This window comes from Mytilus californianus, unplaced genomic scaffold (assembly GCF_021869535.1).
Source record: "Mytilus californianus isolate M0D057914Y unplaced genomic scaffold, xbMytCali1.0.p SCAF_2, whole genome shotgun sequence".
NCBI lineage: Eukaryota > Metazoa > Mollusca > Bivalvia > Mytilida > Mytilidae > Mytilus > Mytilus californianus.
Window position 1 is genome coordinate 23,467,281 of NW_026262668.1, and position 15,626 is coordinate 23,482,906.

General features: G+C 32.7%; 1 protein-coding gene across 1 annotated transcript; it reads left to right on the plus strand.

The window, feature by feature from the left end:
* Nucleotides 1-1,566: 1,566 nt before the first annotated feature.
* On the plus strand, nucleotides 1,567-15,430 carry LOC127729517 (uncharacterized). The gene is made up of 6 exons (XM_052237351.1): nucleotides 1,567-1,675; nucleotides 3,835-3,884; nucleotides 7,120-7,228; nucleotides 8,724-8,791; nucleotides 11,644-11,697; nucleotides 14,360-15,430. The coding sequence occupies exons 1-6, from the start codon at nucleotides 1,572-1,574 to the stop codon at nucleotides 14,989-14,991; spliced, it is 1,017 nt and encodes a 338-aa protein (XP_052093311.1). The 5' UTR covers nucleotides 1,567-1,571; the 3' UTR covers nucleotides 14,992-15,430.
* Nucleotides 15,431-15,626: the final 196 nt, after the last annotated feature.

Below are 15,626 nucleotides of genomic sequence, written 5' to 3' on the forward strand. Positions count from 1 at the left end.
GACATTTTTTATCAAATTTTTCACGTTAACACCAATTTGTACAGTAGGCAGACAGAGCGTCTTTAATGACATGATGACACTGTTTCCAATCTATAATAGACGGAGGACGATATTTAGGTCCTTTCTTTAAAAAAAGTTTTGACCTCACGGTCTTTTACGATGTTTTAGGTCTTCGAAAGCAGTAAAGGTGCTCTTGATTTCTTCTGTAATATTCTCGTCCCGTCTGTCCCACATATTGAATACCACACTTAGGCTGGGTTCAAGTTACCAGATAAATAAGGTTTTTGGTTTTTCAGTTAATGTCACAGGAAAAGGGAAGCGAAAAAGCTCTCCCGTTCACTATTAACAGTATTATGAGAAGTTAATCTAGAACAGGTAAGTCATTTTCTGGCATTGCACGGAAAATTTTAGGATATCCACGTGCATTTTTGTTTCACAATCTGGCTGCAGAGACACAATTGTACACAGTGCTAAATGTACACAGTGCTAAATGTAGTCGGATAATTTTGATAGGCTGCTGTAGAATTTATATTAGAAATTCGATTTTTTAAGCACGTGGATATCCTAGAAGTAGGATTGTTCTTTAAATTTCTTTAACCTCATTTTACAAGTCTTCTTTTGTTTTAAAACAACTCAAAATGTGAGACCGTAAAATATCCAACATATTCGGTACATCCATCAATAACCATAAAATATCCAACATATTCGGTACATCCATCAATAACAATACTTTTGGAGATAAAAAGGAGGAAATAAGTTTCGGCTCTATGGTGCTAAACTAAACATTTGGTAACCTTTTATTTTTGTAGAAGGTGTATTTCAAAATGGAATTTTATTAAATTATTTGTAACAAAAACTTATTTTCTGAGGGTTTGGTGCCATTGGTAATCAATCAGCATGAATTGTAATATCAACGTATAAAATTAAAAAAAACTGAACCGGAAAATGTCGCAATGGTGTAAGGGAGGTTCATAATTGGCTTTCGTGGAACAGTTTCAATCAGTGCTTCATTTTTTGTGCATGCGATGTATCTAAGAAACATATACCACTAGTACAACAGATAATGGAATTGTTTAACAGGAGGTTTCAGTACGAACCCAGAAATGTTTTTGATAAATGATTTTTCTGTAATTTAATTATTGTTTGTGACATGATATCACATCCCAGTATCCAACTTTTGAATCACTCGATTGATTAGCAAATAATTAGCAACGAATATTCATATCAGCGTTCGTTATGTACTTTTCGACAAAGAATAGAAAACTTAAGTGTTTTTCTTGCCCAAATTTGTTAATTGTTGGTTTCACAAAAATTGTGTGTTCGATTTAAAATTTATGTTATATACATACTCGTACATCATTTTAAATCCTTTGCTCGCAACTATGTAAAAGTAAACAAAGATATGTAAAATATGCGTAAAATTTATAAATTTCCGACAATTGCTAATATATTGACACACTACTCTCATTAACCTTATACGTGTACCTTCATAAACAATAGTGTTATATCCTGTAATACTTACAAAAGTCAACATGTATCTATTGATTTCCTTGATTTAACCTAATTTAGAGATGGCATCGAATATTTTAGTATTTATATTTGTTTTGTTTATACAAAAATTAGCGAGGTCTTTAACGATGGATACCTTAAATGCGTGTTTAGTAAATCTGAAAGGGTAGGTATTTTAAATTTTTATTTGGGATTTTAATGTCATCAGACAATTTAACGAAAAATACGTTTGACGATTCTTTTTGTATCAGGAACTACCTAATATGGTATACTGAAAAATGAGACAGAGCTAAATGTTGCTGCATTTCAATCGTCTCTCCGTAGTTAGGCTTTGCTTACTTTGTTATAACAGATTATCGGTTTCAAGCCTGTTAAATATTCGTTATACTTACAAATGTTAAAACTTGCGTCTTAAGTTTTCAAGAAAATGTATTCTTTCAAGTACACACTTAAACATATTTATCTGATAGAAATATTTGCTTGTCCGAAATAAAACTGTTGAGAATGTAATATTTGAACAATTACAAATCTTAAGTAGTTAAACCGAGACCAAATAAAGCCGAGTTATGATGGGCGTTTACCGCATTGTCCCAGGTTAGCGGAGACTTTGGGCGCTTACAAACATGTTAAACTCCAACACAATGCATTATTCTTTATGCGCTTGTCCAGGTTAGGGGCCTGCTATTCACTGATTGTCATTTATCGCTGTCAATCATGTTTGCTTTTCGTTTATTTTTTTTGTCCTTTTTTTATTGTGTGTCATTACCTGGTCTTTCTAGCTGACAATGCGGTATGAGTTTGCTCGTATGGTGACCTATAGTTGCTTAATACATACAAAAATAAGAAGTTGTGGTATAATTGCCAATTAGACAACTCTCCACAAGAGACCAAATGACAAAGAAATTAACAACTATAGGTCACGGTACGGCATTCGACAGTGAGCAAAACCCATACCGCGTAGTCAGCTATTGAAGAATCCGAAATGACAAATGTTAAACAATTCAAACGAGAAAACTAACGGCCTTATTTATGTACAAAATAATGAATGAAAAACAAATATGATACACAGAAACAAACGACAACCACTGAATTACAGGATCCTGACTTGGGACAGGCACATGCAGAATATTAATGTGGCGAGGTTAAATATATCAGTGGGCGCCCAACCCTCCCCCTAACCTGGGACAGTGGTTTATCAGTACAATATAAGAACAAACTATAAAAACCAGTTGAAAAAGGCTGATACAAACAGAAATACATATAACAAAAACACAGAGTAGACGTGGCCGGGTACTTATACATCCCCATAACATAAAGACACTAAGTACAGATCTGATAGCTATTTCAAAGCCAATACCAACTAATAAAAAAATCATAGATCTAAGACTACATCCATACATTTAAATGCTTGTAGATAGTTGTCTCATTGACAATCATACGACATCTCCATAATGTATACTTGTATAATGAATAATGAAAATAAGTTTTGAGTTATATATGCTAATTTGAATAGTTTTTGAAATAAAGTTTTCAATATAAACCAATAAATTAAGGTGACAGTAATTTATCGATGTAATAACTCATTTCTGTCTTTTTGTTAAACATTTTGTTCTGAAAATGAAGTCAAAGCGACGTTATTAAATGTCCAAATTTAGTCGGCTGTGTTTAATGAAATGTGAAATTAGACCTGATTTACATATTTTGCAAGTTTACTCCACACATTTGTGTTGATTTTGCAAGATTATTGGACTTAAAGCTTTTGACTACCCAAACAGTTATATTTATAAAATATTGAATGTCTTTTGATACAATAAAGTAGAAAGGGGGATCCAAACTATTTCTCTTTAACCTCGTACTTTCTTTGGCCTTTTAAGTTTTTTAATTCGAGCGTCACTGATGAGTCTTTTGTGGACGAAACGAGCGTCTGGCGTACAAAATTATAAGCCTGGTATCTTTGATGAGTTTTTTTTTTATTTACGCTATAGTCGGTTTTTTCGTTTGTACTAGTTTGTTTGACCCTTGGTCTATCAGTCTTTTTTGTCGCCTTCGTTCTGTTCTGTGATGCATGTTTAATAGATCTAGGTATGACACAGTAATTTGTGTAATATCCATAATTTCAAGTTCATTGTGACATACAAGATGTACAAACTGTTTCTACTTATTGATAACAATTTGTAGAACTCGTACTTTTTAATGCATTCTATATTTCATATTGGCATACATACAAGTCCCAAACGTTCTAATCAGTAAAATGAGAATGCATAATTAAAACGATAAACATTAAATACGCATTCGGTAGAACTAATGTTTTCATATCTGTTTCAGAAAATATCAATGTTGCGCCGACTACGAGGAAAGAAATGATGCTTGCTTTGGTAAGATTTACATGTTGTCAATTCAACGGAATTAATGCAAATAGATTCTAGCAATTAATTGGATATAAATATACATATATATAAATAGCTGTCACCTTGACAGGACACCGAAGGTAACCATTTTTGAACTTAAGAGTTCAGCTAGAACGAATGAAATCAATGTATCCTAATGTATGAAACTCTCATGCTTCTTTGACCTGCCATATGCTTTGCTGATTTCCCAATCTAATAAAGATCAAGTGTCCAGAACAGTAAAAGTGAAAACAGTGAAAATCAAACTTGACCTCCATTTTGTCATCTGTAACAACCTATTAAAATTCGAAAAGCATTAGTTGAATGGTTCATAAGGTAATGCACGAAAACGACAGCAATTGTCATTTTCCAATCTATCAAGGACCATAACACATGAGCAGCGAAAGTGAAAATTGTCGATATCAAACTTGACCTCCATTGTGTCATCATTAACCATATATCAAAATTTGAAAAAAATTAGTTAATGAACGGAAACTGTTTGCAAACCCCGCCTATAAGATCAACGCAGGGTTCGTGTGATTTTGGTAACTTAAGGATTCAGTATGAACCGAATGAACTTAACTTGACTATTTCGTATAAAGCAATTTCTTTGTATCTGTCCTAGATGGTCATGCTATTTCAAATATCTTTTGTATCGTCTTTTTGAGATTTGCAAAACTTCGTCATGCTGTATTATATAGGATTTACAAATAAATAAATGCTTATACAAACTTTAAATAATACGCTTTTATAATGCAAATGCGAAAGATATATATATATATCTCAAAATGACCGTTAGAAAAACATATACAATCGATTGTATCCATTTTTCAAATACTTATTCCTGTTTTAAACAAATGAGAAAAAAAGATACCAAGGGGGCATTCAAAAATCACCAATCCAATAAAAACAGACATTTATCATTGCAAAAAAAGGAGGTACCAATTACCTCTCAAATCTGTATATCACTGACATATTCCGTAACCTACATAAGGTGATGATTGTAGTCGAAAAAGGGTTCCATTGGATGGCTAAACGGGTTATGCCTATATCAATTATATTATTCACAGCTATGATATAGAGATATCAACTATAAATTAGATTGTTTTATGTACGGTTCACTGATTACATCAATGAAATTGATTTAAAAGGAATTTTTTCTTAAAAGTAAAAGGTTTACTGATTACACCAATATATTTGGTTAAAAAGTTGATTTTCTTATTAGTCATTTGGTACCTTATGTAATTGTTTTAAACGACGCATACGAACAAACTATCAATATATACGTATGTGAAACGGATATGTATCAATGTTTATCTAAACAATTATAGTTATAACATAAACCATGAAAAAAATTGGAACACTTTAACTTAACTTTTGATATTATGCTTTCAGTGCATTCATTTTCTACAATCACAATTTCAAAGTTGAAAGTTTGACGTAAAATATTGAATCAAACATCTTACTTACTTTTAGTATGCTTTGGTTTAGGAAATTATGTTTTGGCATCGCACAGGATCATGTTTTTCTTTGACTGTTTATGATATCTTTATTCATAATCCATAGGATGTGTACTGATTGATATTTTAGTCTTGGATACATGATGTTTGATTAGATTTTAAAGGCTTTGAACTAGCTTTCATTAACTGCGACTACTCTCAAGTCGTTACTTTGTGTCTTAAGGTCATACGATACAGTTACAGATGAGGTAATGACGTTGCTAACGTAAAATGTTATTTTTCACGACGTCAAACTTTGATATATCGGGAAAAGATGCATTTTGGACTGATTTTTATCATTCAGACTGATTTAACTGGAAAACGAGTTCATGGACCCCTCTTTTTAAAAATGACATTTGGCTTGATTATGTTTGAAGATTAGTTGTGTCAATTTTTATGAACAAATCACCGATGAAATTTTTTCAAATTTGATAAATATACAGTATAAAATGCCGTTTTTTGACTAAAATCATAAAAATGTGATAAAAATGAATAATTTCCAAAGAATTGTTTCACAAATTCAAAGCACACTTTATATAGAACAGATATTCCAGATGTTTTTGCAAAAATTTGCTTGCGTTTATCTTTTAAACCAAAAAAGTTAGGTATGTCTTTCTAAAGGATAGAAATGTCCAAGAAACCGAAATTTCCAGTAAATGTCTAAAATTTCGACCCCATTTATCTCTAAAAGTAGCACATGAAAGTATTTTTTTTATAACATATCTGAATTGACTAGCCTGAGTAGGTGAAAAATAGCTTGTATGCAAACTTTCGTCAAAAATTCACCGTGAGATCAAAACTGTATCGTATGCCCTTAAGACTTTTTGTAAGTTGCTTATCTTTGTGTGTTTTGTGTCAATCTTATGGGTCAAGCCTTTATCAACTGGCTTTTATAGTTTGATCTGATGGTCTGCTGTTACACCACTGTCCCAGATTAAGTGGGCGCAAACATGTTATGTTAACCCAACATCATGCTGTATGTGCCTGTACCAATTCAAGAGCCTGAATGAGCAACACTTATTTGGAACTTTTGGTCCTCAATGCTCTTCAACTTTGTACTTGTTTTGGCTTTCGAACTTTTTTGATCTGAGCATCTCTGATGGGTCTTATGTAGACGAAACGCGCGTCTGGCTTATTAAATTATAAGCCTGGTACCTTTTGATAGCTATTATTTGTGTGTGTCTCTGTCCTGTATGTTTTCTCATTTATTTGTATTGTAGTCCTGTCATGTAATCTTGTCATTTTAATGTTATATTTGCCGGGAGGTTTGGCTAGCCACAAAACCAGGTTCAACCCACCATTTTTTTTTTAAATGTCCTGTACCAAGTCAAGAAAATGGTCATTGTTATATTATAGTTCGTTTCTGTGTGTGTTGCATTTTGGTGTTGTGTTTCTGTTGTGTCGTTGTTCTCCTCTTATATTTGATGTGTTTCCCTCAGTTTTAGTTTGTAACCCGGATTTGTTTTTTTCTCAATCGATTTATGAATTTCGAATAGCGGTATACTACTGTTGCCTTTATTTATCCGTGCAGAAATTTTTATTAAAACTTTGCTTTTCATTTATTTGATGAATGGCTTTTCTTGAAAGAATCGCGCAAAAACAGTGTATACAGCACCTATAAAAAAATATTTGATTATAGTTGAACGGAAGAATTTTCGTAAGTTAACATTTTGTTATTCGTATTTATGGATAAAGGATATAAACTCCGCATTACATGTTTTCAGCATGTAAAACTGGATTTTATTCGAGAATGGGACAACCTTGTAATTCTTGTCCAGAAAACTTTTTTGGCAAGGCCTGTGTGTTGGAATGCAACTGCGACAGTCTACAAAGGTGAGATAATAATAATAATTACAAGAACAGATAATTATTCATCATCGTTAAAACAATGAAATAAAATGTTTAGACGCGGTTCAGAGGTATTTTATCTTATTAAAAAAATAGATAATATTCGTAAATAAATTAGAATTCATCATTTGAGGATATCTTGATTCATCGAATGGTTTCGGTCATTTTTTTCGTTTTGTAGATCATGTGTTGCTAATCATTTTTGCTGTTTACTGTTTCTAACTATCTATTATAAGTTTCAAGATGTAAACAAAAGAGAGGTGGGGTATACCAAAGGGACATTAAAACTCAAACACAAACTGACAACGCCATCGAAAGAAAATAACCGACCAAAAGACAAACAACAGTCTACAAAACACAACTTAGAAAACTAAAGACTTATCAACACGAACTTCACACAAAACCGGGGGTGATCAGAGGTGCTCTGGAAGGCCAAAAACATCCAAAAAATAGTCAAAAATCGTCATGAATAGGAAGGGTCGATAGGGCGATAAGGTAAATTTAAAAAATGCTCATCACGAGCTAAAATACCTGTTAAAATAAATTACAACTTTTCTTAAGTTATTCTTCATGAACTTTTTAATGTTTTCGGAGAATTCGTGTGTGGTCTTTGGAATTGTTTTTTTTTTAAATCCTTGTTATACTTGGAATGTATTTTTCGTGACAAGATGATTTCGAAGAAAAAGGGACCTATCATAATTTTGCACCCTTTCTATGTCTGAATGGATTCATGTTTAAGAAAAATATATTCATGATTATAACATGTTGATGATGTTAGGTGAATATAAACCCTTCTTTGAACTAGACCGACACAAAGAACATGATTTGTAACTTGTTCGTGATGTTTCTGTCCACATGAATAGGTGTCACCCAATTGCTACTCAGATACATTGTTTAGACTACATCCCCATCAGTCTATACTCTTATACTCCATACTCTTACTTTTAAATGCAGCGTCATCAGCGGAAAAATAACAGCAATGGTTTTAAATATAAAAAAAGGTGTGGTATGGTTGTCAATGAAAAACTCTCCACCAGATACTAAATGACGTAAGAATTAGCAACTTAATTGTATATGTTTACTAACGGACTTCAACAACGAGCAAAAACCAATACCGGATGGCAAGCTATAAAAGGCCCCGAAATGTAAAATGTTAAACAATTCAAACGTGCAAAACTAACGGCCTGATTACAGTCTGGTTTGACACAACACTGGATCGAATACATAGACTCCTGCACTAGCGATGAGCATGCTACCACGAGACAATCGTTGTCCTATATTGTCAACATGAACCTCGCGATGTCAACCGTATGCTATTTTCGAAGGTCTTTTTGAAGCGTATTGTTCCTTTGAGTTATTAACAATTCTATTGCAAGAAAACTTTGATGAGGTTTTCAAAGCAACGCCTTTGAAATTTGCAAGTAGTATTAAATTCTAATAATAAAATATAATGACTTTTTAGACATGTATATATCTTCAGATGTGATAATATCATTGGATGCATATCTAGACAGACAACCACTTTATCAACAGAACATCATTATTCAGGTACACTACACGTATGCTTTACGATTTTAACTGACGTTTCAAATTATCGATTGAACAAAATGTAAGAGAACGATTAAATGTAAAACTTATAAGAGATGTAGTGACAGAGTGACTAGTATCCTAATTGTGATCTTTTTTTTTATCATTTGTGTGTGTCGCCATTTTTGGGAGGTTTATTTTACAATTGAACAAATAGCAACCTACGCAAAACATATAGCTGAACTGATATTGGCTCATTTTGCAAATATACTATATAGAGGAGATCACTAATCTTACTGTGTGGTAATGCATAAACCAAAAATACACTTTTCCCCAATTTCCACCGTTCTGTTGGGGAGTATGCATGGATGTCAAAAGATTTATTAGATAGCAGCAAAACACAATTACAGTTAATAAAAGATAATTTGATCCAACGTTTGTCCATTTCTAAAATGTTAGTCAAATGTTTCTGGTGGTCAAAACAAATATTGGAAATCCAAAATCATAAAGAGTTAGATAACAATATTTAAACGGATAGTATCTTAATCAGATGGCTGACAAAGGCTGACAAATGAACTGAAAATGTTTCCATCTTGCATATAATTAGCACTTTCAGTAATCTCATTTGTGATTGTTTTTTTATTGAGTAGTTATGTATTTTGCCTTCTTTTTTTAGTGTCCGGCTATTACCAGTCCTCAAAGTTAATATAGGCCTAAATATCGATGGCACATTTTTCACAGAACGTTAAACAAAAAAAAATCAATCAATCAATCAAATTTAATTACTATGAATAAAACGAGATGTAGGGTAAGTTTCAATATGACACGAACCAAACAGCATTACCAATATAGACATCTTATGTTATTAACATTAACTCCAATAGTATATCAAAACCTCATCTCTGATTGGCATACTTTTGAAATTTTTAAAGAATGAAGCTGCTATTTGATTACACGATATCAAATATTGTATTCATTGTTTATGCTTAAGGTAGCTAGGATGTCTAACTGTTTGACGATAGATTTTTCTTAAACTTCTGTTTAAGACTTCTTTGTCAATGTCCTTTCTAAAAACTGGGAGTCACGACCTTGTTTTTTCGTTACAATACATAGAATTTAACGATATCATAGTTATTTTAAATGGGTTATATAGGGAAAACTACTTTTTTCCTTATTGAGGAAAAAATTAACGATAGAATTTGTTTATATCCAATGAGAGAATTGCTTTTCACAAATACTTCCGCGATATCAAATAAAAATAGTGGGTCAAGGGCCTTTATTCCTCGAAAAATCCAAAAAACACAAATTGTCCTATCGAATTCAATATAGTTATCTGTCCTCGATTGAAAGGGATTTCTTTTTCTGCAAATTTCAAATACACTTAACGACACTTATTTATTTCATAGTTTAGTCTGTAAATTTCAAGTTTAAGATGTTTCTGTTGTATACTGAAAGATACTTGGAAAAATATTTTTAAACCAAAAACGTATTTTTGCAAAATGCCCAGAATGCTCAGAAAAACCCTATGTACCTTACATATCAACTTTGAGCACAGTATAAACCACCAGAGATGTTTTTTAACAACGATACAACTGGTAAATTGTTTGGTAAAATCGATACAAATAGCAGCTAAAGAACACTAGGGCCTTCACAATGGGGTTACATAGAGGGAAAAAGGCAATGGCTACACGGCTAGTTCACTTGCAGACGCCCATCAATGCAAAAAATAAATAAATAAAGAGGATTAACAAGGTATAGAAGTGTTTTGATTAAGTATAGGTTTTTGATAGGATTCTGGGCCAGCCCAACGACGCCAAATAGCACTGGCGTAAATCGAATGCACACCTTACAATAATATGTGTTTTAAAGAAGACAGGGGAAAACATGACTAAATTTCGGAATCGAAGACCGATATTGGTGAAGTTGAGTTTTTGGATTGCTCTCTATTTGACATTGTCTTCACATATCTAATTTCAAACGTTATATACAACAAAACTGGAAAAAGGGGTTACAAAATGAAGCCTCATCAAGACTTGAGGGTAGAAAGGGGTGTTGATGAGAGGTAGAAAATATAAAACGGTAAAAACGATTGACTAACGACGGTTCCTGTCGTAGATTTGCACTGTTAACCCAACACGTATTGTCATATTCCCACTACAGGGAACAGGAAATAGGTGTCTGACAGAAAAGCGTTTACAAGTAACAAGTCGTCATTGCCAATTCCATGGAAACTGAACACCAGATTTGAAGTTATTCTGTACAGTAGTGCATGAGAATCGTGTGATGAAAATATTAAGTTGCATCAATATATTTAAAATCAAAAGTTTCAGCAAACAGGATGTAAGTGTCAGACAGATACAAAAAGCACTTAACAACTCATTATTGTCAGACTTTTTACCAGATATGAAGTCACTTTGTTCAATAATACATGAGAAAAGTGTGACGAAAGTTTTTTGTTGGACTAACGGACGGACAAACGGACTAACAAGATAATTGTAATACTCCCCTCCCTTTCCCATTAACATGTCCATCCCCCATCACAAACTGAAAGCTAGTTAATTGGCACATATAAGGGGAAAAAAACATTATATCTCTCTTTGGATAATATTCTTGTTGCGGGCATAAAAAATCCGCTATTATAAAGAAACGTTTTGTTGCCGCTTATGTCATGTTACAAAACTAGAAATGTGACAGGTAAGAGACTTTTCTAGATATCTCGACGAAAACCTGTATGTGTGTTTGTGTGAGTTTGTGTATGTGAGTGCTTGTGAAAGGAAAAGAGACATAGAGAGAGAAAGATAATGTCAACAATGTGATTGCGCAATAACATTTCTTCTAAATATATTTGAATTGATTGGGTTTTTTTCTTGTAGTGAACACAATTGAGGCAACAACAATTGAAAAAGAATTTGAAGAGGACGAAAAAGGTTTTTTAAGATCTTTTAGTTGATTCCTGTATCACTTACATTAAATGCATAAAAAAAACCAACTACATTTTTCATATTACATATCACACATGTGAAGTCATTTGGAAATTTCGAATAAGAGAATTTTCTTATATTCATGCATTCTTCGACCACAACTTTGGTATTTATCAAATAAAAAGTCAAGTTATGATTGCAATAAAAAGTCGTTACGTTGTATACCAAACAACAACACAAATTGTATCATAATTTGTATTTTAGAATATTGGAATAACATAATCAGTACCAATTTTACTGCACCAGATGCACATTTCGACAATTAATGTCTCTTCAGTGAAGCTCGAGGTCAAAACATATGAAATTTCCTAATGAATGAAGAGCTGATAAAACCAAAAAGGGCAAAAAGTATATCACAAGCAGGGCAAAAAATCTGAGCTTTGGATGATGGAGATATATTCCTTAATTTAAAATAATTTCCAATATTTTGTAACAGCAAATGTTAATAACACAATATCCGTATTTTCATGCCAGTGCCGAAGTACTGGCTACCGGGCTGTTGATACCCTCTGGGATTAACAGTCCACCAGCAGAGGTATCGACGCATTGGTAGTAACGGTACCAATTTTACTGCACAAGATACACATGTCTTCTTAGTGATGATCGAGGCTAAATTATTTAAAAATCCAAAACTTATTAAAAATTTGAAGAGAAAAGGACAAATTGTATAGCCAAATCCGAGCAAGGAATCAGAGCACTGCATGAGGAGATATATTCCTTAATTCAAAATAATTTCTAAAATTTCAATAACGCAATATCCGTAAAAGTATGCTCTAACTTCATACAATGATTTTTGAATTATATATACGATTTCGTATGAGGTATGTTAATGTAATACAATAATATATAAATGAGCTCAACTCTCTTATTTGACATAGTCATCAGCATGCATGGAACTTTGAATTTAATGAAAAAATGTCATTGATATTGTCATATTTATTAATTGAATGTTTATAAAACTTTGAACTGTTCGAAATACTTTATTTGGCCTTTTAACTTTTTGTATTCGAGCGTCACTGGTGAGGCTTATATGGACGAAACGCGCGTCTGGCGATCAACATTATAGACCTGGGTCTATGCCACTGCTGGTGGAGGTTTCCTCGCTGATGGTATCACCAGCCCAGTAGTCAGCACTTCTTTGTTGACATGAATCATCGTTAATATTGTCAGATTTTAAAATTTAACTGTTTATAAAACTTTGAATTGTTCGGAATACTCAGGATTTTCTACTCCAGGAATATTTCAAAACCTTTCGGAATCTTTGGCCCCCAGTGCTCTTCGACTTAGAAATTTATAATGCCTTTTAACTTTTTTATTCGAGCGTCACTGATGAGTCTTATGTAGATGACTTACAAAATTATCAAAGGGCATTATCTACGATTTATACATAAAAATGAAATACGATTTTTGTTTTTGTTTTAAGTATGAATAAAATTTTGAACTAACATTTCGTTATAAGCAGTCAGTTTGGCACAAATTTGTCAAAATAAGCTCAAAAACATCGCTGATGTATTATTGAAATGCAAGTCAATAATTCAACCTCATTGAATACGTATTCATGTGACTTTCAATCGAACTCCTTAGCTGGAGATGGGTTACGCATTTACTAGGCGTGTTCAGCTATTAAAAGGAAAAGAATGTCAACATTGAAAGTGAAACAAGGGTGAACCATTTGGTTGACTGATTCGATCCACAAAACGTCATTCTTATACAGGTAAAAATGATTAACTTATTTTTTAACCTATGATATGAACTCAAACAGACTTAGAAAAATCTAATTGCACGCGCTCGCAATTTATTTATATCTATATTTATGTTTATTTTGGGTTATATGACTGTCGGTAGTCTTCGGAGGTCATCTCGATGGTTGATTAGATGGCGTCTAGGCTAAAATACACGAGAAATGCTGATACATATTACCGATTTCATTTTTTATTTTAGACTTTTTTTGTAATCTGGATTTAAGTTTTAGTATGTAATAAATCAAATATGAGAATTTGAGGAAAATCGATGAACTCGAATTTGACAGGTCTGAACACGGAAACACGTGAAATAAAAATCGCAAAAACGTTGCACGGAAAATAAAAATCGGGAAAAACGAAGCACGAGAAATAAAATTGTAAATATTAAGGGAAAAAGTACTAGAAGTTATTACTCAGCCGTTCTTGGAGATCATGCAGTCATTATTAAAGGACATGAAGACCCTGCGGTCACCTTTTAGCGTCCGCTAGTTGTATCTGATTTGAAAAAAAAATATTATTCATAGTTATACTGTTATTTAAGTACTCTATAAATGAAGAAAAGCAGTTCATTAATACATAATTTAAAACAATATCCGGGCTGACTTTAAATTAGTCCCGGTTTACTTTTTAATCAATAGCGAGACAAGCACGAGAAATAAAGAGTACGGACACGAAACACGGAAAATAAATAAGGGGAAACACGAAGCACGCACATCGAACCAAACACGAGATTACGAGAAATAAAACATCAAAACACGAAAACACGTTAAATTAAAAGGCCGAAAACGTTGCACGAAAATAATCCTTTACCATCCTCTTATAAATCTCTTTTTTTCTGATAAATGTGAACCATTTCTATTGATCAGGAATTTCCAAACGAGACTTGTTTATATATTCGGGGTCAGTTACTGGCATCATTGTGATTATTGGGCTTTATTGTTGTTACAATAAAAACAGAAGGAAAACAGTCATCACTTCTACATCAGCAATTATCAATGATACTCCTCCAGCCGAAAATGATGGTTTTAGAAATGAAACATTTGAATTGAATGAAAATGTATACCATACGATTGATGAAAACAATATGGTAAATTTAGGTCCACACGAAAACCCATATTTAGAAGTGGTAGATGAATCACCAAGTTCTGATAAATTGACAAGCAGTTCTGAAAGCATGAAAAGCAGCAATAGTTCCACATCTGGCTACCTTCACCCGTATCACAGCTTCATTGCTACATCGAATGATCATCCATATTACCAAACCCAACCTGTTAAAGAAGCTAATGATCCAACCACAACCAATATTACAGACGATCAATACCAGGAATGCGTCACTCCTCTCGAAAAAATGACTGATATAGTAAACCATTCGCAAGGAACTACAAATCAGGTTATTAAAGTTATTGTTCATAAAGGTGAGAGGAGTTGTTTGGACTCTGAAAAAGACGAAACTATATCTTCTCACAATAAAGAAGAAATTGTCAATTCAGAACACTAATATTACAAAAAGAGTTCGTGTCCAACTGAATCTGAAAATGAAGAAAATATAACCTCATGAGTCAATAAACTCATCATAGATACCAGGATTGAAATCAGTTGAACTCTTAGGTACACTTACAAATTGAAACTTCACATTTAACAGATTATAGATAGAACCTACCAATAACAGTTGCAAAAACAGATTAGAATATTAAAGATGATGTGATTACATATTAGTTGATAATATAAACAGTAGCAATTTAACTTCATCAGATGCGCGTTTCAATAATAAATGTCTCTTCGGTAATGCTGGAAGCTAAATATTTGCTTATCCCAAACTTTATAAATATTTCAAAGGATATAACTGAAGCAGATCAAAACTAGAGAGTTGATCTAATAATCACAGATATATCCGCCAACAGCAACTGAGAGTTCGTCATTTTGTTTCTGTAGTAGCATACTGTGAAATTTTGAAAGTATTACTTTTTTTGCCATAGTTCAAAGCATAGATAAGATAGAAACAGGCCTGATTATTGTTTTTACTTTACTAGTATTTCAATTCGAGTCAGGCACTCGACTGAATGCTGATCTTAAGACAAACAAACAAAATAAAACAATATATATTTCAATCTAATAAGGACCACAAAAGTAAAT

Coding starts and splice junctions, on each gene's coding strand:
- LOC127729517 (XM_052237351.1), top strand. CDS start 1,572: ATGGCATCGAATATTTTAGTATTTATATTTGTTTTGTTTATACAAAAA. Junction 3,885..7,119: donor AAGAAATGATGCTTGCTTTG/GTAAGATTTACA, acceptor ACATGTTTTCAG/CATGTAAAACTGGATTTTAT. Junction 7,229..8,723: donor AACTGCGACAGTCTACAAAG/GTGAGATAATAA, acceptor ATATATCTTCAG/ATGTGATAATATCATTGGAT.